Below are 23312 nucleotides of genomic sequence, written 5' to 3'. Positions count from 1 at the left end.
CGGAGAGGTGGAGTACTTGCAGCGCTGCGAGAGCTCTCTTGCAGCGCTGGTCGAATTCTCAAGTGTAGCCAAGGCCTTACTGTAGATTTATATAGTATGGATGACATGACATGTTATGTTCATTAAAATGTTTCATTTGCTGAAAAGCACAGTAGCACTCATCCAAAAGCTTGAATACTTTGTAGAAAAAGACTCATTTATTTACTGGTCTTGGTGTTTGAGCTCATACGTTACATGTATTGCAAACAATTGTTCGTAGCTTTAACTTATAAAATAAACAGGTGTTTCATTGTTATATCCTGCAGTTTTCTGTAAAGACAATTGTTTTTACTTTGTTTTTATATTGAAACTTTGATAGTCTTGGTATGGATAAAAAGGGATAGTAATATACATCTGTTATGTTAATTTGTATTTTGAGAAAATATATAGCAATGTGATGGACTTCATTTTAAATATTCAGTATGTAGACTTCATTTGTCTAGAAGATTCTAAAACCTTTCATTTATGATTAACTGCTTTCTCTGTTGTGTTCCAGCCTATCATAAATCAGCATTAGCTTTAGGACTGTGATGCTGAGTTATATATATTAACAATCTTATACCTACGTCCCCTTTCCCTATCAAAATTACTTGCTGCAAATTCACTTTGTAGCATAATTTCAACAAATACTGTTTACTAAATTCTAGAACCCCAATCTTCCAAACACATGCACATAACTTTACTCCTGTGAATACTCCTATGGAAGTCAAGGGGACTGCTCATATGAGTCAAGTTAAGCATGTACATATGTGTTTACGGGATTGTGGCATAAGCTAATACTAAACAGTATAGTTTTTTTAAATCCTGTTTATCTGTGGAAAAACAAAATAAAGCTTATCTTTTACTCTACGTGTAAAAAGAACAGGAGTACTTGTGGCACCTTAGAGACTAACATTTATTAGAGCATAAGCTTTCGTGGACTACAGCCCACTTCTTCGGATGCATATAGAGTGGAACATATATTGAGGAGATATATATACACACATACAGAGAGCATGAACAGGTGGGAGTTGTTTTACCAACTCTGAGAGGCCAATTAAGTAAGAGGAAAAAAAATTTTTTGAAGTGATAATCAAGCTAGCCCAGTACAGACAGTTTGATAAGAAGTGTGAGAATACTTACAAGGGGAGATAGATTCAATGTTTGTAATGGCTCAGCCATTCCCAGTCCTAATTCAATCCTGAGTTGATTGTATCTAGTTTGCATATCAATTCCAGCTCAGCAGTCTCTGTTTTTGAAGTTTTTCTGTTGTAAGATAGCCACCCGCAGGTCTGTAAACCTATCCTTCTTCCAGTTAGCTTGTCAAGACCCATTTGTGGAACAAAAACTTGGAATTACACAAGAAAAATAGTTGAGGAGAGCCAATAAGTAAGGCTACATTTTAGTCATGGGTATTTTTAGTAAAAGTCATGGACAGGTCACGGGCTGTAGACAAAAATTCATGGGCCTGTGACCAGTCCATGACTTTTACTAAAAATACCTGCTGTGACTAAAACTGGGGTGGGGGTTCTCTGGGGGCGCTGTGGGTGCTGGGGGAGGTGACCCGGGATCCCCACTGGTACAGGGGGAGACAGGGTTAATGGGCCTGGCAGGGACTACCTACCGGGCTCTGTGTCCCTGCAGCTCCTAGGTGGCGGAGGCAGGGGCTCCTCCACTGCTCCCACCACAAACGCCGGCTGCTACAGCTCCCATTGGCCAGGAACTTCAGCCAGTGGGAGCTGCGGGGGTGGGGCCTGTGGGCGCAAGCAGCACAAGGCGCGGAGACCCCCCTGCCACCTAGGAGCTGTAGGGGGGCCTCCCACCCCAGGTAAGTGCCACCTGCATCCCCCAAACCACTGCTCCAAGTCCTGAACTCCCTCCCACACACCCAAACCCCTGTTGCAGAAGTCACGGTGGAATCTGTGACCTCCATGACAGATTCGCAGCCTTATCAATGAGATACGGAATTCATTTCTTGCACATAAATGGTGATAGCTCATATAACTAAGGTTATGTAGCAAAAGTTCTGATGTAAAGAGTTAATAGTAGGGGGAAATGGCATCGGTGCTGGATGGATATATATTTGGGTCTAAAATGGAGGTGATGGATGAAGGTAATGAGGGACCGTAGGGTATATACTATTACGTTGGAGTGAGTGTGTCAGGCCATGACAGCAGAGTTTCAGAGGGCTCCCTGCACTGCCATTGGGCCGGTGAGACCTGATCCCTGCAGTCACAAGGTGCAAGTGGGAGAGTCTGTGGTCCCAACAGGGCAAAGCGGAGACCCACAGCCAGGGCTGCGAGGAGGAGGATGACAACAACAAGCCCCTGTTTCTGAGGGAGACCACCCACTGCTCTATGGCTCCTGCACTATCGATTATCCAAATAAAATCTGTGTCTCCCATGCTATTCGGATAAATGGGAGTATGCTGTATTTTGTTTTACACCGTGGAAAGCATTATGAAGCTAATGATTTAAAAAAAAAAAAAGTCAGCGTACAGATGAGGAGCACTGTAAAATAAGTCCTAATTGGGTTTACGTGTATGAAAATGAATACGTTTTACAGTGTGATGTAATTTGATAAACTCCATTCCTGATAGTCTATCATTAACTTTGATGCTGCAGATTCTGTATCCTGAGTTGGGCAGATGCACTATACTAAAAGTACATGCTATAGGGCAATAAAATAAGAATTTTGATCCCTTGCTGAAAAATGAGAGTATACTTCTTCTTTTTTACAGCATCCTATAAAGATGTTATATCTATTTATTTGAAAAAATGTTTAAAAACTGGAGGACTTTAAATTTTACGATACTATAGTTTTTCCAAAAAACAGAACTCTAGTCTATCTGGATTTTAAGCATTTTTGTTGGTCCAAAAATTAAGATTTTTTTTTTTGAGGTGTGGGGACAAAAGAAGGTGCAAATCTCAATTTTCCTAGAATGTTCTGCTTAAAGCATATATTATGATAACTCAGACAATCCCATTAAGTGTTGTGTTTCAATCCTGGCAACGCATGAATTTCATGCCAATATAGGACTATAGTATTGAAACCAATCTGGGAAAGTCTTATGTTCCACTAGTATTTGCAGTGTAGTTGTATCTGTGTTGGTCCCAGGATATTTGAGACTAATGACATTTAGTGCCTCACAGATGTGCCACTTAGTATTATCATAGTAGGTATGCTATAAAAAATTGTCATTCATTTTTATGTTTAGTATCTCCAATAACTACCAATCCTCATGCAGAAAATAAAATAATTGTAGTCTTTTCTATTAAGTTAATGCAAGCACTCAAAAGATTACAAGTAGGTAATATATAAGAAAAATGTATTGCAGTGTGTTTGCTGTATATTTATGTTTTAGAAAAAACTATCATTTCATTGATATGCTCACAGCAATAATAAAGCTGTGAGAGATGAGTGAGTTTATGTAGTTTCGCCAGACACAAGTTTGCTTACCCTCTTTGGGCTTGCTCCAGCTTCCACTGAAGTAAGTGAAAAGACTCCTTTTATTAATTAGGACCAGCATAGTTGTTGTTGTTGTTGTTGTTTTTTTTGGCAGCTCCATGTGACGTTATGCGAATTATGTAATGAACTAATTTGCATATCACTAAATTTCAGCTTTTAAAAAATAGTGTGGATTTAGTACTGGTGAAAGGCATTAGTTTCATCCCTAGGTAATGAAATCTTCTGTTTCTCTACACAGCAAGCTTCCAATCCACACTGCCCTTCCACCTTGCCTTAACCTGGATATGGGGGAAACTTCCTCCAGGTCCAACCGTGGTAGCCTCATCTCCATGGCCTTTGCAGTTCTCGGCCTCAGCTGAGTCTGCCAATTAGTGGAATGTGCGGTGGTGAGTTTATGATGTAGGAGCTGGAAATGAGACCCACCAAATTCCCCTTGTAGAGTAGTCACCAAATAGCCATTAGATAGAAACAACTCTCAAGCCCTACAGAGCGCTAGGCTGGATTTAAACTGGTGGCTTGCAGGTGAAAGATTCTTTAGTTCATTAAAAATGGGTATTCCGGTGCCCCAGTAAGTGCTGACTTAAAAGAAGTTGAGTAACATCAAATTTCCAAAGACAGGCATCAGAATTAGGGTTATCTGGGCAATCTTAATTCTGCCCCTTGTGTATCTGCATCATGATACAGTCTTTAATTACATAAGAATGCCCATACTAGGTCAGACCAAAGGTCCATCTAACCCAGTATCCTGTCTTCCAACAGTGGCCAATGCCAGGTGCCCCAGAGGGAATGAACAGAACAGGTAATCATCAGATGTTCCATCCCCTGTTGCCCATTCCCAGCTTCTGGCAAACAGAGGCTAGGGACACCATCCCTGCCCATCCTGGCTAATAGCCACTGATGGACCTATTCTCCATGAATTTATTTCGTTTTTGTTTTTTTTTTTAAGATAAATTCATAATAATCATATACTATATTTTTCTCTGCATGATTCATCAGCAGAGTTTGAACTAGGACTTTAGATCTATGACACAGAACCTCTTCCACTTGAGCTGCTGCTAAAAAATTAACTGGTAGCAGAAGTAGGCAGTTATCCTCTATGTGGATCAGTCCCTAGAAGGGGAGAAGACAATTTGTCTGTGCGTTACACCTCTATTTGTGAGACAGTAGTGAAGTACTAAGTATAATGATTCCTAGGTTCTGATACTAGCTCTGGGAGCAAAGTGTGGTCTGCTGGTTACAACTGTGCTTGCAGAGAGTATAGCCAGCCACGTTGCTAACTAGCTTTGGCATGTTCATTCTGAAAAGTAGAATGGCAAAGAGGATGAAATTTGGGTCCCTTATATTTAGGGTGACCAGACAGCAAGTGTGAAAAATCGGGACAGAGGGTGGGGGGGTAATAGGAGCCTATATAAGAAAAAGACCCAAAAATCGGGATAGTCCCTATAAAATCAGGACATCTGGTCACTCTACTTATATTATAGACCAGAGTTCCGTTCCAAGGTGCATAAGACCATGTTCATCAATAAGGGCGGTGAACAGCAAAAATATTAACAGCACTCTATGGAAGAAATGAGGCAAGAACTCATTGCAACTTCCCCCTACACCAATCTTTTTTATTAGGGGCTCTCTGCCTTGCATATCTATGTCTGACATTTCCCCTGAAATGCTGGAGGACATGACAGAAGTACCAAATGACACTTGGCAGATCTAGTCCTGATCTTTTGAAGCTGCAAGCCTGTGTAAAAGGGCTTTGCTCTGACAAAAACAAACAAAACACAGCAACAGCAACTCAAACCCTGGGGTGATGGAATCCTCAGCCCCAGACTGACAGGGCCCCTGCACATCTGGGTCACAATAATAAGTACATTATAAATACTTCCTGTAAGAGGACATAACCTGTGCTATTGCCCTTTCACCCACCACCTGCTTTCCATGTGAATTTTGGTTCAGCGGATCAGTACACCGGTCACTGTAAGATTTGCTTCAAAGTACTGTATTCTTGGCTAAGGAATTATTTGTGGAATGTTGAACATTCTTCTGGTTTAAAAGCCCTGACTAATAGCAAAGATGAGATCTGAATAGAGGAAAATAAAAATTACAGCAATAACATTTTCCAGAAATTGTTAATGTACTGCCAGACTGCTTTATTTACAGAACAAAGAAATAGTATACTACTTTCAAACTTGTAAAATGACTAATTCATGGTTGTCAATTGTTACTTAATATAGTTATTAATGTGCCTTTCTTAAGTAATTATACCAGTTACACTATCTGTTTCAGTTTCTTTTACTGACAGATAACTTGGTTGTAACAAATAGTGTGGTTTACAGTATAATACAAGCTATGCATCAAAATACTAGTAGACAGTATTGAATCAATACAATTAAAATATTAATCAGTTAGCTCTCTAAGGCCCTGATTCTGCAAACATGAATGTGAGTAACTTTACCCATGGAACAACTCGTGCATAAGTGTATGAAAGATCCGGGCATACATTTACTAGTTCACCCAGAGTTATGTACCATTGTATAACATTTAAAAGCTTTTAAATGCTTTTCAGTTCTGAAAGATCAGTATTTTGGCTAAGCTAGTTCTTAAGATACATTGTACATGTGATTTGGAGAGATACTAACCCTCCCTAATTTTCTGTAATCCTGATTTTTACATGCAATTACCAAATTACTAATCCAGGTTTATTCTACTATCTTGCAAGTGTGCGCACACATACAGAGCCACTCGCCACCATTTGTGTCTGACAAACACAGCAAAGAGTGCCACAGCCATGAGGGGCATTATTTTCTACCACCTCTATGGCACATGCACAGACTGCAATGAGGGTCTGATAGGAGGCAAGCTATAGCAATTTTAAATGGGTTGGAGTGCTGCTGGATTCACCTCCCAAGTCACAGGCTGCACGTTGCATTGTGTCCTGTGTGGACCCTGCTGGCATGCTCTAAGTACCTAGAATATGTTAACATAATCCATCAGTGTCCACACAGCCTGTAGCTTGCTGCCTGTCAGATCTTCATTGCACATTCTGGAGGAGAGGAGAACATGAAGGGGCAGGAAGAGGCAGTGGTGGAGGAGGAGAAGGAACACAACAAACAAGGAAGAGGAGGAGGAGGAGGAGGAGGATCATCTTTGGAAGGAGGTCAGACCTGGGACTGGCCAAGGAAATTAAAGGCCATGTTTGGCAGAAGAGGGCAGCATTCCTGGGGCCAAGACTTCCATTCTCCCTGTTCGGGAGTGGGGGATCACGGATGAAATGAGGAGTGAGGATTAAGGAGCCAAGTCCCCCACTCCTTGTCCATAGATAGTGAAAAGACTGGAGGGAGAGGGCAGAGAGAGAGAGAGAGAGCCTGGTTTCTGTGTGGAGGGGGAAGGGGAGGGAGGGAGGGAGAGAGAGAGAGAGGTCCAACCAAGATCTCTAACTCTTTTCATAATCCTGCTTAAACATCTCAGACAAGGATGGCATCTCTGAGTTTGCTGGTAGGCATGTTATTTTGGTTCACTAGCAGAATATTTTCAGGATCTAAAATGATCTTGGACATGGTGATATTTCCTTAATTCTCCATCCCTGAATGTAAACACAAGTGGACATTGCCAAAAGATATACACTGTAGGCACAATCCTGCACCAGTGCCCCCTGTGAGTTGGTGAGTACTCTCAACTCCCACAGTGAGGGCCCTTGCCACCTCCTGGGATTGGGTTCTAGATTAGCATTTAGAGCTTAACTCTGCAGGTGCTGAGCATCTTTTGAGACGCGCAGGGTACTCTCAGTTCCCACTGAAGTCAATGGGAGCAGTGGGCACTCGGCACCTATTGGGAAGTGCTTGGGTGTTTGTGGAATCAAATCCTGAATTCACCATAGTCCTCATTCTCCCAAGGTGCAATGCATCCTTAGTTCTCATTGGCTTCAGCGTGCCTCTAGATAGGCACCTCTGCCATATATTTGGTTTGATACTTACACTAGCCATCCTGAATGTAGAGTGATGAAATTTTTTAAAAAGTAACTTGTGGAATAAGTCTCTGTCTCACATCTCTGGTTGAAAATGAGGTTTCCATTATAGGTAGTCCATAAATTTCTGTTTTTCTGTATTAAAGGCAAGGCTCTTGTTTAATAGATTTTTAACCTTTTCCAGTGAACACTTGGTAGCAGTAAGAAATAAACAATACATGTTGAAGATATATATTTACTCATCAAATCTCTCTGAACATTTTAAAAAGATAAGTGGATCCTCCTTTCTTAAAAATTAAGGCTGGGGATAGAGTGGCCATTTTAACTGGTATATCTGGAAGGTCAGGCTGAATGGTGGTTATGTAAAGAAACATTGCTCAAGAGACACCAACAGTATAAATCAGTTTTCTAATCTTAATTCCTTTGTGGTAACTTTTTCATGCTGAAGAGTTACAAGTTTGCTGTAATGAACAGTATTTTAGAAATGTGCTAATTGACTTTTAAAACGTGGATTTCTACTTTATTATAGGGAAACTTTTTTTTGGTGTAATAATATCTAACAATAAAATCTCTGTATTTACAGCAACATCCGTAAGTCTTGAATTACTCACTGGGGTGCTGACGTTATTTTCGAACTGTGAAATATCTGCAAGAATGTTCAGAAATGAGTATCAGGTAAAGCAGAAATTGCTATTTTTTTACTTCCTTTTATTTATGTCTTCCAAAGCTGAAATGCATGTTGAAACCTTCTTAGGTGTTTAATCAATCTATATTTGCTATACCTTCTTTTCAAATATAGGAATAATAATTAATTTGCAAATAATATCGGATACAAAACACACCCAAGTTAGTTTTTTCAATGTCTGAGATCTTGATCCTTCAGTCCTTCCATATGTGGCTAGTTCTATTGACTTCAGGTTACCAATACAGTGAGTTTTGTTTGTTCCCTGTTTCCTCCATCATGAATTCTGGTGTTTTCATGTAATGCCATTTTGCACCTTCTCTGATTTTAGTAACTGTAGTCAGTGGGGCTAGTCAATTAAAAGCTGATCATTTTTGCAGAGGACACAAATATTGGGGGAATGTTAAATAATGAAGAGACCAGGTCACTGATCCAAAACAATCTGGATCGCTTGGTGAACTAGGTGCAAGCAAAAAATATGAATTATATTATAACTAAATGTAAATGCATACATCTAGGAACAAAGAGTGTAGGCCATGCATACAGAATGGGGAACTCTATCATGGGAAGCAGTGACTGAAAACAATTGGGGGTGAGGATCATGGTGCATAATCACATGAACATGAGCTCCCAATGTAATACTGTGGCCAAAAGAGTTAATGCAATCCTGGGATGCATCAACATGGGAATCCTGAGTAGGGGGTGGTTTTGCCTCTGTATTTGGCACTGGTGTGATAGCTGCTGGAATACTGTGTCCAGTCCTGGTGGCCACAATTCAAGGATGTTGATAAATTGGAGAGGGTTCAGAGAAGTCACAAGAATGATGAAAGGATTAGAAAACCTGCCGTATAGTGATAGATTGAGCTTCTTAAATCTATTTGGTTTAACAAAGAAAAAGTTAAGGGGTGACTTGATTGCAGTCTGTAAGTATCTATATGGAGAGCAAATAATTGATAATGGGCTCTTCAGTCTAGCAGAGAAAGGTGTAAAACTATCCATTCGCTGGAAGCTAAAGCTAAACACATTCACACTGGAAATAAGATGTACATTTTTAACAATGAAGGTCATTAACCATTGGAACAACTTCCCAAGGGTCATGGTAGATTCTCCATCACTGACAGTTTTTAAATCAAGATTGGATGTTTTTCTAAAATATATGCTCTAGGAATTTTGAGGGGGCAGGTCTATCCCCTATTATGCAGGAGGTCAGAGTAGATGATCACAATGGTCTCTGTGGCCTTGGAATCTCTGAAATGAGCCCTTAGTTACTAAACTCAGTTAAAGTGCAAAGGTGGCGTCTCAAAAACCATCAGCAAAGTTCTGTTATGATTCATGATGGATGAAATATTGAAAAATCAAAAATCCACTGCATTGGCCACATCTCTTTACTAGAAACTAATAGACATTCTTCTGTTTAATCATTTAGCTGAGCATGATTCAGAAAATCCTTTTAGGGTGAGTTGCAGAAATAAAACATATGAAGAAAATATCCATTCACCTCTTGCATGTTTTTAATATTTTTACATGCCATGCGTAAGAGTTTGGTGCTTTTTTGTTTTTTGTTTATTTGTTTGTTTTTTTGGCTGGCAAGTAAAGAAAGGACAATAGTCAAAACATATCCTATTTCCTTTATCAAAGAAAGTAGTGTTGTAAGTAAGCATGGACTCTGATGCTGCAGTAAAATCAGACTATAAAGTCAAGAGTGCCATTTGTTAATTGCGGTTGACTGTGGTCAGTAATATTTATATTAACCTGGGTTAACCATTGTTTCATGAGGGTTTGCTCGGACATACTCAGATTTAGCAAACTGTGCTCAATGCTGCTGCTGTGCTCAGCACCTGGCTAGAGTGACGTATCCTTAAACAATTTTATCACAGGGTGGCCCATTTGTTGAAATATTCAGTGCTCAAGGCAAGAATCCAGGAGCAAAATGGAAGATCTTTGGCAGTCCATCAGCAATTTGGAAAGTAAGTTTTATGGGGGACTTATAAGACCTGAAGTATAAACCGTGGAAAAAAGTACATGAAGCTTAAAATTAGAAGGTAATGAGGGCTTTGACCTGACTATGGAAAAGTTGTCACTTGCAGTTCTGTCACCATGACAGAATAAATGACCACTTAAATTAGCACTTTATGCCTGCTTGCAAACTGGATTGGTCACAGCTGTAGTTTTATAGCTTAAATATTTCTAGTGGAACAAAGCTTAAAATAGTTTTGCTATTCTGATAACCATTGGGTCAAGTCTGGGCCAGTGGATCATGAATCACATATCTGTCAACATATTTTATTTATAAAATATATTACAAAAAGCCAGAAATTTACTGAGAATATTATTACTACCATCTTTGCATTGTTATAAAATTCTTGTTGCTACACTCCTCTTGACAGTCTTAAGAACAATCAAAGTAGTCTTACACTTTGGCTATAAGTTTGGGTTTTTTGCAGTTTTAGAATCATAGAACCATAGTTAGAATGTTCAACAAGGCTCATTCAGTCTAATCTCTGCCAAGATTCAAGGTTTGTTGTGACTAAAGCATCCAGATGGCTATCCAGCCTCTCTTTGAAAGCCTTCAGTGAAGGAGCTTCCATGACCTCCCTAGGCAGTCTGTTCCATTGTCCTACTGTTCTGACAGTTAGAAAGTTTTTTTCCTGAGATTTAGTCTAAATCTGCGGTGCTGTAGTTTGACCCCATTGCCTCTTGTCTGCACTCTGTGGCAAGAGAGAACAACTTTTCTCCATTTTTATTTTATGGCAGCCTTTCAAGTATTTGAAAACTGCTAGCATGTCCCCTTCCCCCCCCCCCCCTCCCCCAGTCTCCTCTTTTCCCAACTAAACATACCCAGTTCCCTCAGCCTTTGCTCACATTCCATCCCTTTGATAATATTTGTCGCTCATCTCTAGATCCTTTCCTGTTTTGTTAAATCCTTTCTATACATCGGTGACAAAAATTGGACACCGTACTCCAGCTGAGGCCTAACCAATGCTAAGTAGAGCGATATTATCAACTCCCATGATTTTCATGCTATGCCTCTGTTAATGCAACCTAAAATTGCATTTGCCCCCCCCCCCCCTTTTTTTTTTTTTTTGCAACACCATTGCATTTTTGGCTTATGTTGAGGTTGTGATCTACAACAACTCTCAGACCCTTCTCTGTCAAGACCGCTATCCCCCATTCTTTATTTGTGCATTTGGTTTTTTTTCCCCTAAGTGTAGCATCTTACATTTGTCTTCGTTGAATTTCATTTTGTTGTCTATAGCCCAGTTCTCCAATTTATCAAGATTCTTTGAATTTTAGCTCTATCCTCCAAAGTGTTTGCAACTCTTTTCCCCCCCCCCTCACCCCCAGCTTTGTGTCATCTGCAAATTTGGTTAAGTCTTGATTAAGAGACTGATAAAAGGTTTATTTTTTTCACTGTTCCTTTTTGTAGGAATTTGATAAAGAAGTAAAAGGCTTTGTTTTTGTCCTTGAAGGAAGCAGTCAAACGAACAAGATTCAGCTACCAAAGGAAACTAGACAAACTCGTAAGTATTGAGGCATTACAAATATAAGATGTTGTTCCGTACTAATCCAGTATTACTGCAAGATGTAGCTATTTGCGATATTGTCTCTTCCTTTGGGCAGCTCCTCTGTCAGCGGACTGAAAGGTCATTTTTCAGCAAAACAGCTGTTACCAATAAGTAGATGTTTAGAAATGAGATATGCAACTAAACATGTTGGGGCAGATCCTTAGCTGATAGGTTTGACCTTGGGCAAAAAACACAACTTAGGTTCTGCTCCGGTAGACGTTGTTGTCAAGAAAAGTCTGTCTGTCAGCAGGTTTTGAATGGGGCTTTTAATCCCTCTTTCATTTTATTCTATAAAATGGTGATATTTACCCACTTTATAGAGATGTGAGGCTTAATTGTTTGATAAAATGTGCTATATAGTCTGATCATTTCTGATTACTTTTTACAAACAGTTGTTTAGGTCCGCTATTTTTTTTAAGTTAGAGTAGAAAAAACAAGGGGTGAGAAGTTATTCAACAGACTAAAACTTCAGTTTTGCAGAATTTCTCACTTGAATATTTTTCATGTGATTTCCCCCCCCCCCCCCCCCCCCACTGGCTCAGGGAACTTAACAAGCATTATTACAGTCAAATATATATCTTAACATTTCAAGAGAGAGCTCGTCAGCTTGTTTAAATCAGCATTGCTCCATTAAACTCAATGGAAAGACACTCTGATTTATACTACCTGAGAATATGGCCCTAAATCATATATACTCTACCTGTTTTGAAATCTGCTAAACTAAACAGCGAGTGCTAGAAGAACTGTTAACTTAAGCTTCATGTTTGCTCCCCCTTCCAAAGGTGTGGGATGATTTTTTTTTTTTTTTTTTTTTTTTTTTTTGTAGACTCAGGGTGGGTGGTCAATGGGAACAGAACTCCTACAGGAGCCATGTTGTTGTGGATGAGGGAGTAGCCCAGGCAACTGTTCAGAGGCAGTGAGCTTTTGCACGTATGATCTTGACATCTTGAGATCCATGTTGCTCTTGGAATAATATTGCTTTAGGATCTTAAAATGCCTGCCAATTCAATAAAAGGCCAATTCTCTCCTTCACTAATGGAACCAATAAGAGGAAACTACAAATTTCAACTCATGGATACCTGTATACCCTACAAGTGTGTGGCTTTTCCTGAATAGGAAAGTATCTTTAAAAGTTTTTCTTGTTTGTTTCCCAATTAAGCTGTATTTCTACTATTTTAAACTTCAGAACTAGATCTGCCTCATCAAAGCCTCACAGATTCTAAGGCCAGAAGGGAACACTGTGATCATCTAGTCTGACCTCCTGAATAGCACAGGCCACAGAATTGCCCTAGAATAATTCCTTGAGCAGAGCTTTTAGAAAAACATCCAATATTGATTTAAGAATCATCAGTGATGGAGAATCCATGGCAACCCTTGGGAAATCGTTCCAATGGTTAATTACTCTCACCACTATTTTTTTTTTTTTGCCTTATTTGCAATCTGAATTTATCTAGCTTCAACGTCCAGCCATTGGATCTTGTTATACGTTTCTCTGCTCGATTGAAGAACCCATTATTAAATATTTGTTCCCAATGTAGATACTTATAGACTGTAATCAAGTCTCCCCTTAACCTTCTCTTTTAAGCTAAATAAATTAAGCTCCTTGAGTCTATCCCTATAAAGCATGTCTTCTAATCCTTTAATAATTTTCGTGGCTCTTCTCTGAACCCTCTCCAATTTATCAATATTCTTCTTGACCTGTGGACACCAGAACTGGATGCAGTATTCCAGCAGCAGTCGAACCAATGCCAAATACAGAGGTAAAATAACTGCTCTACGCCTGCTCAGGATTCCCCAATTTACACATCCCAGGATCTCTTTAGCTCTTTTGGCTGCAGCATCACACTGGGAGCTCATGTTCAGCTGACTATCCGCCCCAATTTCCAGATCTTTTCAGAGTCATTGGTTCCAGGATAGAGTCCCCCATCGTGTAAGTAGGGTCTCAGTTGTCATAATTAGGATTGCATTTATGATTTATTGTTTTTGATTAAGTAGTGAGTAATTGCCACATGCTTTTATAATAATCTTGATGTGAACTTTTATGTGTCTTTGTGGGATATGCTGTTTACATGCTCTCTGAACACAACGAACAACAGTAAATAATAAAAAAATTACATTGCTTTTATTTTCATAAAAATTCCACCAAAACCACAAATGGGACATTTTAAAAGGAACATTTTTATTACAGTTTGATTCGGTTTTCTTCGGTTCTTTTCTGTTTTCGAATGTTGTGTGACCCTTGGGAAATGGTATTGCAGCAGTATAGCTATACATCATTGAAATGCTAAATGGTAGAGTTTGCTTTGTGTGTGTATCCATAGCTATATATTTCTTTGTCTCTGTTTCTAGTTGGACTGATCCAGCGGTTTCTGGTACTTCAGATTTATGTGCCATTGGGACAAGACTTCTCTACTGAATTGCTGTAAGAGATGCAGAACTTCATAGCATATTTTATGTATAGTAGACACTTGATCAGGTGAACCAATACCAACAGCCATTAATTGTGTGTGGCAGATTTCGTGTCTAAGAGCGGTGATTTATGATATCAACATGAAGTAATTAAGCTAATTTGAACATTATTTGTCAGACACCTCTATTTTCTGACCTTTCTCTGAGAATAGAAAGTAAATCCTATTTAACAAAACTTAAAATAATTATTGTGACAATATGCAGACTAAAGTAGATACAGCTAGGTAGAAAAGATGGGTGCTTGAAATTCCTCTTAAACTGCAGAAGAGAATCAAAACTGGTGTGTATTAAATATTTAGGTCTCCTTTGGCAGGGAAAAAACTAAATACTGCTTAATTTAAGAACATTTGGGAGAACCCAATCAGTTTAATTATTTTTGTACCTAAAGGAGAAAAGAGTGAAGGTCATTGACTTTGTTTAGCTCTCCATTTAGTAAGATCAGTACATTACTAATATAACATATTGGTTCTTTTGGATGACACTTAAAACCTTCCAGGGTTGCCTGTTGAATTGTTGGTAGTGAAGCTAGATGGTGAAATTTACAGATTCACTGAAGTAAAAAGATTCTGCCTCAAGCCAAAAACCGAGTGATTGTTCATTTTCTTGTCAGTAAACTGATTATTTGCCTAGCAAATGGTGAAGGGGAAAAATGAGTTTCTCTTAATGCTGCTTCTCTCAACTCATAGTGTAGCACTCCTGCTAATCCATTGATTGAGAGATCACATGCCTGATTTAAATAGATGTTATGCCTGCTTACATCCAAGGCTAAATATGACATGTTGTATTTAGTGGATAATGTCCTGAAAATCCTAAATGTCTTTATTTTTGTCCGCCAGCCTGTTGCCAAGAACTACAATAAACCAAATGTTGTGTAGGACCAGGACCTAGACAAAAATGAATCTTTGTAATGTAGACTTGATTTGTAGCAGGACATGAGCTGTAATATCAGACTAATGCTATTGCCAGAGCTGTGCTTATGTTATCAAAGATGCTGGTGCACAAACAAACCTTTGTCTGCAACACAGGAAAAACATATTTACCAAATGGGAAAATACAACATTGCTATGTATCAGAGGGGTAGCCGTGTTAGTCTGGATCTGTGAAAAGCAGCAGAGTGTCCTGTGGTCCCTTATAGACTAACAGATGTATTGGAGCATAAGCTTTCGTGGGTGAATACCCACTTCGTCAGACGCATGGGTCTGTAGGCCCCAGTCAATTCTGTGGTACAGAGTTCAGGAGACCAGGAAAATTAAATTAAATATGTGATCCAATAGTTGGAGGGCTAGCCAGTATGTTAGTGGGTCCAAGTTAAGAGCATATTTAGGCTTTCCCAGTCAAATGCCTCATATTCTGTTTTCAAAAATATAAACTTCCCGAGCTACGGAAGAACAGAGTCAGTCTCTCTCTCTCCCCTGTGATTGCTCAGTATGCAATTTTCAAATAACTTGGAGATATAAATCCTATTTTCTTCAAACTTCAGTGATAAATAAAGCCTTTGTGAGGACTGTTCACATGCCAAGTTTGAGAGTTGGGCCAAAAAGTGCGGTTAGAATTATTCTTTAAAGGGAAAAGTGGATTTTTTCAGTTTTACCTTAATTCAAAAGTGATTTACAGGAGTTTCCTCAAACTTTCAAAAATATTCATACTGACGATACACCAACTATGGAAAGTTTCAACCTAAAAAGTTAAGTTTTCAGTAAATTGTGAGTGTTTTAACGGAAGCTATTTTGCAGACTTAAATACAGTGGTCATTAGTTAGCAGACTTTGTAATATAACAAGTAGTGGAATGATAATGGGATACACTGGGCATTTCAGCATACGCGGAAAAATGTGCAGCACCTCAGCATAAGTTTAAACATTACTTTGCTAGTCTGGAATAAAGTGAGCAACGGTCTGTTTCCTGGACTACAAGGAGACTCATCATTTTCTAGCCTCGTGATTAGTGCCTTCTTTACCATTCTGATTTCCAATACTTTAACATCTAAAAAGGAGAGGATTTACTTTCATCCTACCATCCACATGTTTATATATTATTTTTTTCTCCCTTTTCTTTCAAAAGTGCTTCACATTCCATACAGTTTTCTTCTCCTATTTAAAGGACTTGATTTCCTCTCTCTTTGTTCCTACTTTCCCATTTACTCTGAAATATTCTAGAGAATTTGTTTTCTTTCCTGTTGGTCGTCTAATCAACTCAGGAAATATTATGACTAATCACCACCACGTAGGGGAGGATCACAACCCATCTAGGGTGGAGAAAGGGAGCCTCCTGTTCTACAATTCCTTTAAAAATTAGAGCACAGCAGAGTTGGAATTCAAAATGCCTAACAAGGCATTTAGCTGAATTCCACCCCCTCCAATGAAATAGTAGTGATTAAAAGCACTTCACAGCACTTTAATTTCTATTGCTTCTACTTCGAATAGAGGGAAGACTCTTTTAGAGCTGTGTGTGGTATGCCCATGCTGAGGAAGCAGGTGAATACACTTTGCTCTAATCCTCTTGTCCTGTGCTCATTAGAGGGAAATACCTAACCACTGTATAAAAACAGATAATTCATAGTGGTCTAAAGGCAATTTCAATTTGTTAAAGTTTCAAACAACAAAATTAAAATTAACACAATTTTATTAAAAATGCTCAAGACAGGCAATCTTTTGTGCAGTGGGCTAAATAATGCAGTGCAAACCAAAAAAGTTTCTTACAATTTGTTCTTTTATTTTTAACCTTGAAAGAGAGAGCAAAGCAAGGCAGAAAGAACTGAAGAACAATTATAAAGAAAGAACAGGCACTAAGACAGTAAGGAAGCAATTGAAATAAGACAAAAGGTATACACAATAGAGAAAAAACAGGAAGAAAGGAAATGGAGCTATTAAGCTTGAAATCCTATTTTTACAATATTTGACACACATTCTGGTACTTCCTCTCACAAATACTACTTATACTGTACCTGTGCTATGGAATTTTTATATATCTTCATTTTCCTCTCTTCTACAAACACTACATTCACATACAATTAAGCGGTCAACTCCCTCATTAGGAAAAAAAAAATCTAACTTTAATGTATTTGCCTCAAGCAATATTCTAGACCAGAGGTTTTAAATGTTGTTAATTTGGACTTCATCTAAACAGAAAGATTGCCTTGTAGTCGCTCTTCCAGTCAAGTTTGTGTGAACTACCTCTCTTCTTATTTGCACTTGCATAACATTCTTGTAAACCACAGCAATTGCTTGCATACCAGGGTAATACTAGGAAATTATTTATGTATTTTTAACTTCTTTTAATTCAGTTCAGAAGGAGATCTGATCCAGCATTGTAATTCCCACATTCCTATGCACTTAAGCCCAGATTTTCAAAAGTGATTACCAATTTTTGGTGCCTCGATTTTGAGTTCCTGACTTAAGACTTCTCAAAGGGCCCTGATTCTTCAGAAATTGCTGAGCATCCATCCTCTGAATGTCAGGCCCTTTGGAGTGTCCTAAATTGGGCACCTAAAAACTGAGATACCCCAAATCCATATTCACATATGAAAATCTTGGCCTTAAGTTCTAAATCATAAACCCAAAGAACTATTACAGTAAATAGGAATAAAAATCTGTAAAATATATCTGTAATGAGACAAGCCCCTCTGGAGGCCAAAGTGGGCGGAGCCACTGGAGCCTGCGCCCGCCCCCCAAAGGTCAAAGCGCAGGACAGGAAGTTTAAAAGCCCCACCTCAGGGCTCAGAAGCTGCCTGGCCGCCGGAGAAGCCAGACGCTGGGGGCCTAGCTCCCCCTGGGGAGACTCCTGCAGCCTGTGACCAACCCGAGGACTGGCCATACCAGTCAAGGCCTGATGACGACCAGACCCTGGAGAAGCTGTTAAGCCTACCGGTGAGAAGCGACCCAGAGGGGCTGCCAAGCCTACCGCTCGCTGAGTACCCTGAGGAGCCCATGGTCCTTGATTCCGTAGAGGACACTGACCAGACGCAGGTACTGCTAGAGGGGGAGTTTGGAAGTAGCCCGGGGGCAGCCGACTCTAGTCTGGCTGTGGCACACCCAGAGCCGATGTCAGTGTGTTGCGGCCAGGATCCCCACTGACACAGCAGCAGGCTGCCTGCTGCTGTTAGGGCCCCGGGCTGGGACGCAGTGGAGTGGGCGGGCCTGCATCCCCCCCTGCCACCCCACTCACGGTGGCAGTCTCCCCCTCTTCCCAGACGCCCTGACCCAGGGCCTGGGCCTGATAGTGAACTATTTTGCTCAGCCCCTGCCTGAGGGCCTGAGCTCCCGACCGGGTGCTTGCTGCCCGCCCTGACCCAGGTCCGGGCCTGTCACTCAACTATTTGCTCAGCCCCTGCCTGAGGGCCTGAGCCCTTGACTGTTTCCTGCCCCACCAGGCTAATTCCCCGACTCACCGGACCCAAGTAGCGAGGCGGCCTTGCTCCCAGCCGCCCCAGAGAGGGGCGACCCCAACTGAACCCTTCTACAATATCTTAAAGCACTAAATTCAATTCTATGCAGCATCTAAATTTTTAGCTGTCAATGTGCCGCTGACCAGTGCCAAACTCCACAAATACCTGCACACAAACGTTTGTTACCTCAGTTTGCCCTCAGTTTCCTCACTCCTGACAGCCATTTGGGATTTGGGTCAGTGCCCTTCAGGCATTCTAGGACCTTCCTGCACCCCACTCCTGCTCAGTCTCCTCTTCCTTGCACTGCCTGTAGCCTCCATTTTCCTGGCAGAGCAAGGTTATTCAATTTTGATAACGCTTAATGGCCTTCTCATTCAGACACCTAGGCACTAACTCTATTTCCCTTCCCCCCCCCCGCCTTAATGTGAGAGGGTTTATACCAGGGGTAGGCAACCTATGGCACATGTGCCGAAGGCGGCACGCGAGCTGATTTTCAGTGGCACTCACACTGCCCAGATCCTGGCCACAGCTCCGGGGGCCTCTGCATTTTAATTTAATTTTAAATGAAGTTTCTCAAACATTTTTAAAACCTTCTTTACTTTACATACAACAATAGTTTAGTTATATATTATAGACTTATAGAACGAGACCTTTTAAAAACGTTAAAATGTATTACTGGCACGTGAAACCTTAAATTAGAGTGAATAAATGAAGACTCGGCACACCACTTCTGAAAGGTTGCCGACCCCTGGTTTATACAATCTGACAGTTACAGTGTAGCACATAATCAAGCTGAGACTCAAAATGGAGGCTGAAATACCACATGGCTTCTCACAAAATCGTACTGGGAACACTGACATACTGCCCAAACTCTCATAATTATTACTTATATTGCAGTAGCACCCAGAAGCACCAGTCAGAATCAGGCTTTATTGGGGGAAAAACCCTACAGAAGTAGACACAGTCCATATATTGAAGACCTCAGTCAGAGAAGACAAGTGACATACATAGAGTGGAGGGAGAGGGAAATGCCAAAATCTATCCCATTTGTTGCACTTTATAGCTCTGTCTTTTTAAAGAAAAAAAAGAGCTTCCCATTGCATGCAAGTTTTAGCTTCTAAATCAACCCTTTGGTTACACGCCTGAAATAGATATAATTGTTAGTTCCTGGCAATTGTCCTAAGCATTTGCCTTTTTCTCTTGGACTGCATTAGTGATCTTTCATTTAAATATATTTAATACTTCACTTTTAAAATGCTGTTATATATAGCTATGTTTGAGACAATCACAAGTATGTACAATGCAGATTTTAGTTAAGTGTTAGTCACATTGCAGTTACCAGTGATCAAGAGCAGCTTCTGTCTCTTCAAAGACAGAGGCATCATAAACTTTCCCCAAGGTTAAATGCCAATAGTTTATAACTATGGCATTAAAATGGCTATTGAAGGAATGGCTGTTCGAATACACACTTGATGTGTTAAAATGCCCTAGCAGACATCCAGTGAATTTTGACATGACATAAAAACAATTTAGTCAATTTTACACGATAGAAATGGCATCTTCATTTTATTCTTTTTAGCATTAAAGTTTCTGCAGTACCCGGTATATTCAGTGTTTAGTTTAATCTGTAAATGAACTAAGCTGTGTGATCATGAGCGACTTCAATTTGAGCGACATATACCGGAGGTCTCGTGCTGCCAGTATTAAAACATCCTTGGAATGTCTAAATATTATAGATGAAAATTTGTTAACTCAAGAAGTATTGCTGCTAACATGGGGGGATTCTGTATTAGACCTAATCTTGACATATAAAGAGGAACTGATCACAGAACTAAAAATTAATGGTAGCGTAGGTGTAAGTAATCATGACTTGATCACATTGATAATGTGCAAACAGGATGAAGTCCAGACCAGTAATAGATAAACTTGATGTTTTAAAAGGGCCAGTTTCACAAAGCTGAAAAGAATAGTGAGCCAAATCAGCTGGAGGAAGAATTTAATCAGAAAAATATGAAGAATTGGGAATTGTTTAAGAACACTTCTAGATGCTCAAAAAGTCACAGACCCACAATCCCAGAAGAAAGCCGTATTGGTTAAATATATGAAACATAAACATTTCTGATAGATGGTTTAGTTTTGATGAACTTAGAAGAGGACAAGAATCAGGCTTATGATGGAAAGCTAATCATTACTTAAAGCATGGGAATAGTTACAATATTTCCATAATAAAACTGAAGTAGCTCAACCCCTTCGGAGGGCCAGGGGTTAGGGCAGATGGGCGGGAGAGGAGGAAAAGAATCATCATACGTTCAGGAAACTATGTACAATGGAAAAAAATAATTTCTGGGGTAACTCCATTGACTTTAATGAAATTAGACCAGAGATTATTTTGAAGAATTATAATTAAAAAAAAATGCAAAGAAAGAACAATTGTATATTTTCCAGTAGTGCTGGGGTGAGTGGGCATCAAAAAAGCATTGCGGTCGATTCTGTCCCTCTGGCAAAGGAGGGGTACAGCTTACACATCCCAGGACTGGGGGTTGCTTTGTTATTTTGGGAATTCTGGGAGGAAGCATTGCTGCCTTTCTCCAAGGTTCTTCCAGGAGAGATACTGTGGATAGGACTCCAGGGCATTTTCTTGGGCACCCTGGCCAGGATGCCAATTCTTCCCAGCAGAAAAGAGCTTGTCTTCCCAGCAGACTTTCTACCACTGGTGCCTCTGCACTTTGAACTGCTCCAGCAGAAAGTGGTAAAACCCAGGGCTGAAATAAACCAGCAATCTTCCTTTGGCCTTGACAAATGCAATCTTGTACCACTTGTATCCATTCAGAATGCTGCTGCAAAGATCATTTTTCTAGCCTGTCACCCCTCTTTTTGAATCCCTCCCCTGGCTCGCCAATCTCAATTACATCAAACATAAGTTGATTATTTTCACTTTCAAGGTCCTTTATAACCTGTTCCCTCCCTACCCATCTCTCATTTGCTATCATAGAATATGAGGGTTGGAAGGGACCTCAGGAGGTCATCTAGTCCAACCCTCTGCTCAAAGTAGGACCAATTCCCAACTAAATCATCCCAGCCAGGGCTTTGTCAAGCCTGTCCTTAAAAACATCTAAGGAAGGAGATTCCACCACCTCCCTAGGTAACCCATTCCAGTACTTCACCACCCTCCTAGTGAAAAAGCTTTTCCTAATATCCAACCTAAACCTCCCCCACTGCAACTTGAGACCATTACTCCTTGTTCTGTCATCTGCCACCACTGAGAACAGTCTCGATACATCCTCTTTGGAACCCTCTTTCAGGTAGTTGAAAGCTGCTATCAAATCCCCCCTCACTCTTCTCTTCTACAGACTGAACAAGCCCAGTTCCCTCAGCCTCTCCTCGTAAGTCATGTGCTCCAGCCCCCTAATCATTTTTGTTGCTCTCTGCTGGACTCTTTCCAATTTTTCCACATCCTTGTAGTGTGGGGCCCAAAACTGGACACAGTACTCCAGATGAGGCGTCACCAATGCCGAATAGAGGGGAATGATCACGTCCCTCGATCAGCTGGCAATGCTCCTACTTTTACAGCCCAAAATGCCGTTCGCCTTCTTGGCAACAAGGGTACGCTGACTCATATTCAGCTTCTCATCCACTGTAACCCCTAAGCCCTTTTTTGCAGAACTGCTGCCTACCCACTCGGTCCCTAGTCTATAGCCGTGCATGGGATTCTTCCGTCCCAAGGCCAGGACTCTGCACTTTTCCTTGCTGAACCTCATCAGATTTCTTTTGGCCCAATCCTCTAATTTGTCTAGGTCCCTCTGTATCCTATCCCTACCCTCCAGCGTATCTACCACTCCTCCCAGTTTAGTGTCATCTGCAAATTTGCTGAGGGTGCAATCCACACCATCCTCCAGATCATTAATGAAGATATTGAATAAAACCGGTCCCAGGACCGACCCTATCAAAATGTCCCACCTCTGACCGGCCCATGAAGTCAACCTCCACCACACACTTGTTAAATTTTCAAACAAACACCTTTGTGCTTTCTCCCCTGCTCCCCTCATGATTGAGAGGAGCTTCCCATAAACATGTACCTGTCAACATTCAAATCCCTCCTTAATATTCTCCTTTGTCATGATAGCTTCCAAAAAACCCGCCCAAAAACAAAGCTTTTCAGGGGGTAGACTGGTGGTGTGCTAACACCACTGCCTATCATGCTGACCTATATTGCCTCCCCGTCTGTCTATCAGTCTGTTGTCTTATACTTAGATTGTAAGCTCTTTGGGGACTTTTTGTTTTGTGATTCTACAGCATCCAGCACAATGGGGTCCTGGTCTCCTAGGCATTATGGTAATACCACCAGTGCAATAACATGGTAGCACTAGACATATTAAATATCAGACAAATAATTTACTACAAGGAACAGAATTACCTATTGTATGTGGGTTATATATGGCCATCCACCATCTTGACAAATGAAAGGAGATGTGACAAATTTTGGTCCGTCAGTGGTACTTAGCAATGGTATGGGAAAAGAACCTGATGTGCGAGCACAAACCTTCCCACAGTGGCTACAGGTCCACCCAAAAGATGGAAGTATATAGGAAAACAACCTGAGCCCTGAAATTTAGAATTTCAGAGCACAAATATAGAATGAGGAGAGAAGGGGTTTAAAATTACCATTACATAACTACTTTTTCTGGACAGACGGTTCCTACTTCCTCCTCTCTTTTTCTGTGGTAAAGACTCGTTTCCTAAACCAAGAAGAAGGGCAATAAAACAAACA

At 40.4% G+C, this 23312-nt stretch overlaps 1 protein-coding gene across 40 annotated transcripts in view; it reads left to right on the top strand.

Moving 5' to 3' along the window:
- Positions 1-23312, top strand: part of CFAP20DC (CFAP20 domain containing) — a 170734-nt gene that overhangs the window by 1782 nt on the left and 145640 nt on the right. For 21 of the 40 annotated variants that reach the window (XM_065550614.1, XM_005295931.5, XM_065550619.1 and 18 more), the window contains 4 exons: positions 8028-8119; positions 10004-10093; positions 11554-11647; positions 14042-14114. In XM_065550614.1, the coding sequence (XP_065406686.1) occupies positions 8099-8119; positions 10004-10093; positions 11554-11647; positions 14042-14114 (278 nt within the window). In that variant the 5' untranslated portion in view covers positions 8028-8098. Of the gene's footprint in view, positions 1-3483; positions 3509-8027; positions 8120-10003; positions 10094-11553; positions 11648-14041; positions 14115-23312 lie in introns of those variants that run through there. The other 19 variants (XM_065550609.1, XM_065550621.1, XM_065550607.1 and 16 more) reach the window with 4 other exon arrangements.

This window comes from Chrysemys picta, chromosome 7, assembly GCF_011386835.1.
Source record: "Chrysemys picta bellii isolate R12L10 chromosome 7, ASM1138683v2, whole genome shotgun sequence".
Classification (NCBI taxonomy): Eukaryota; Metazoa; Chordata; order Testudines; family Emydidae; genus Chrysemys; species Chrysemys picta.
Note: the sequence above shows the minus strand (reverse complement) of the source record. Positions and strands in the feature narration are given on the sequence as shown.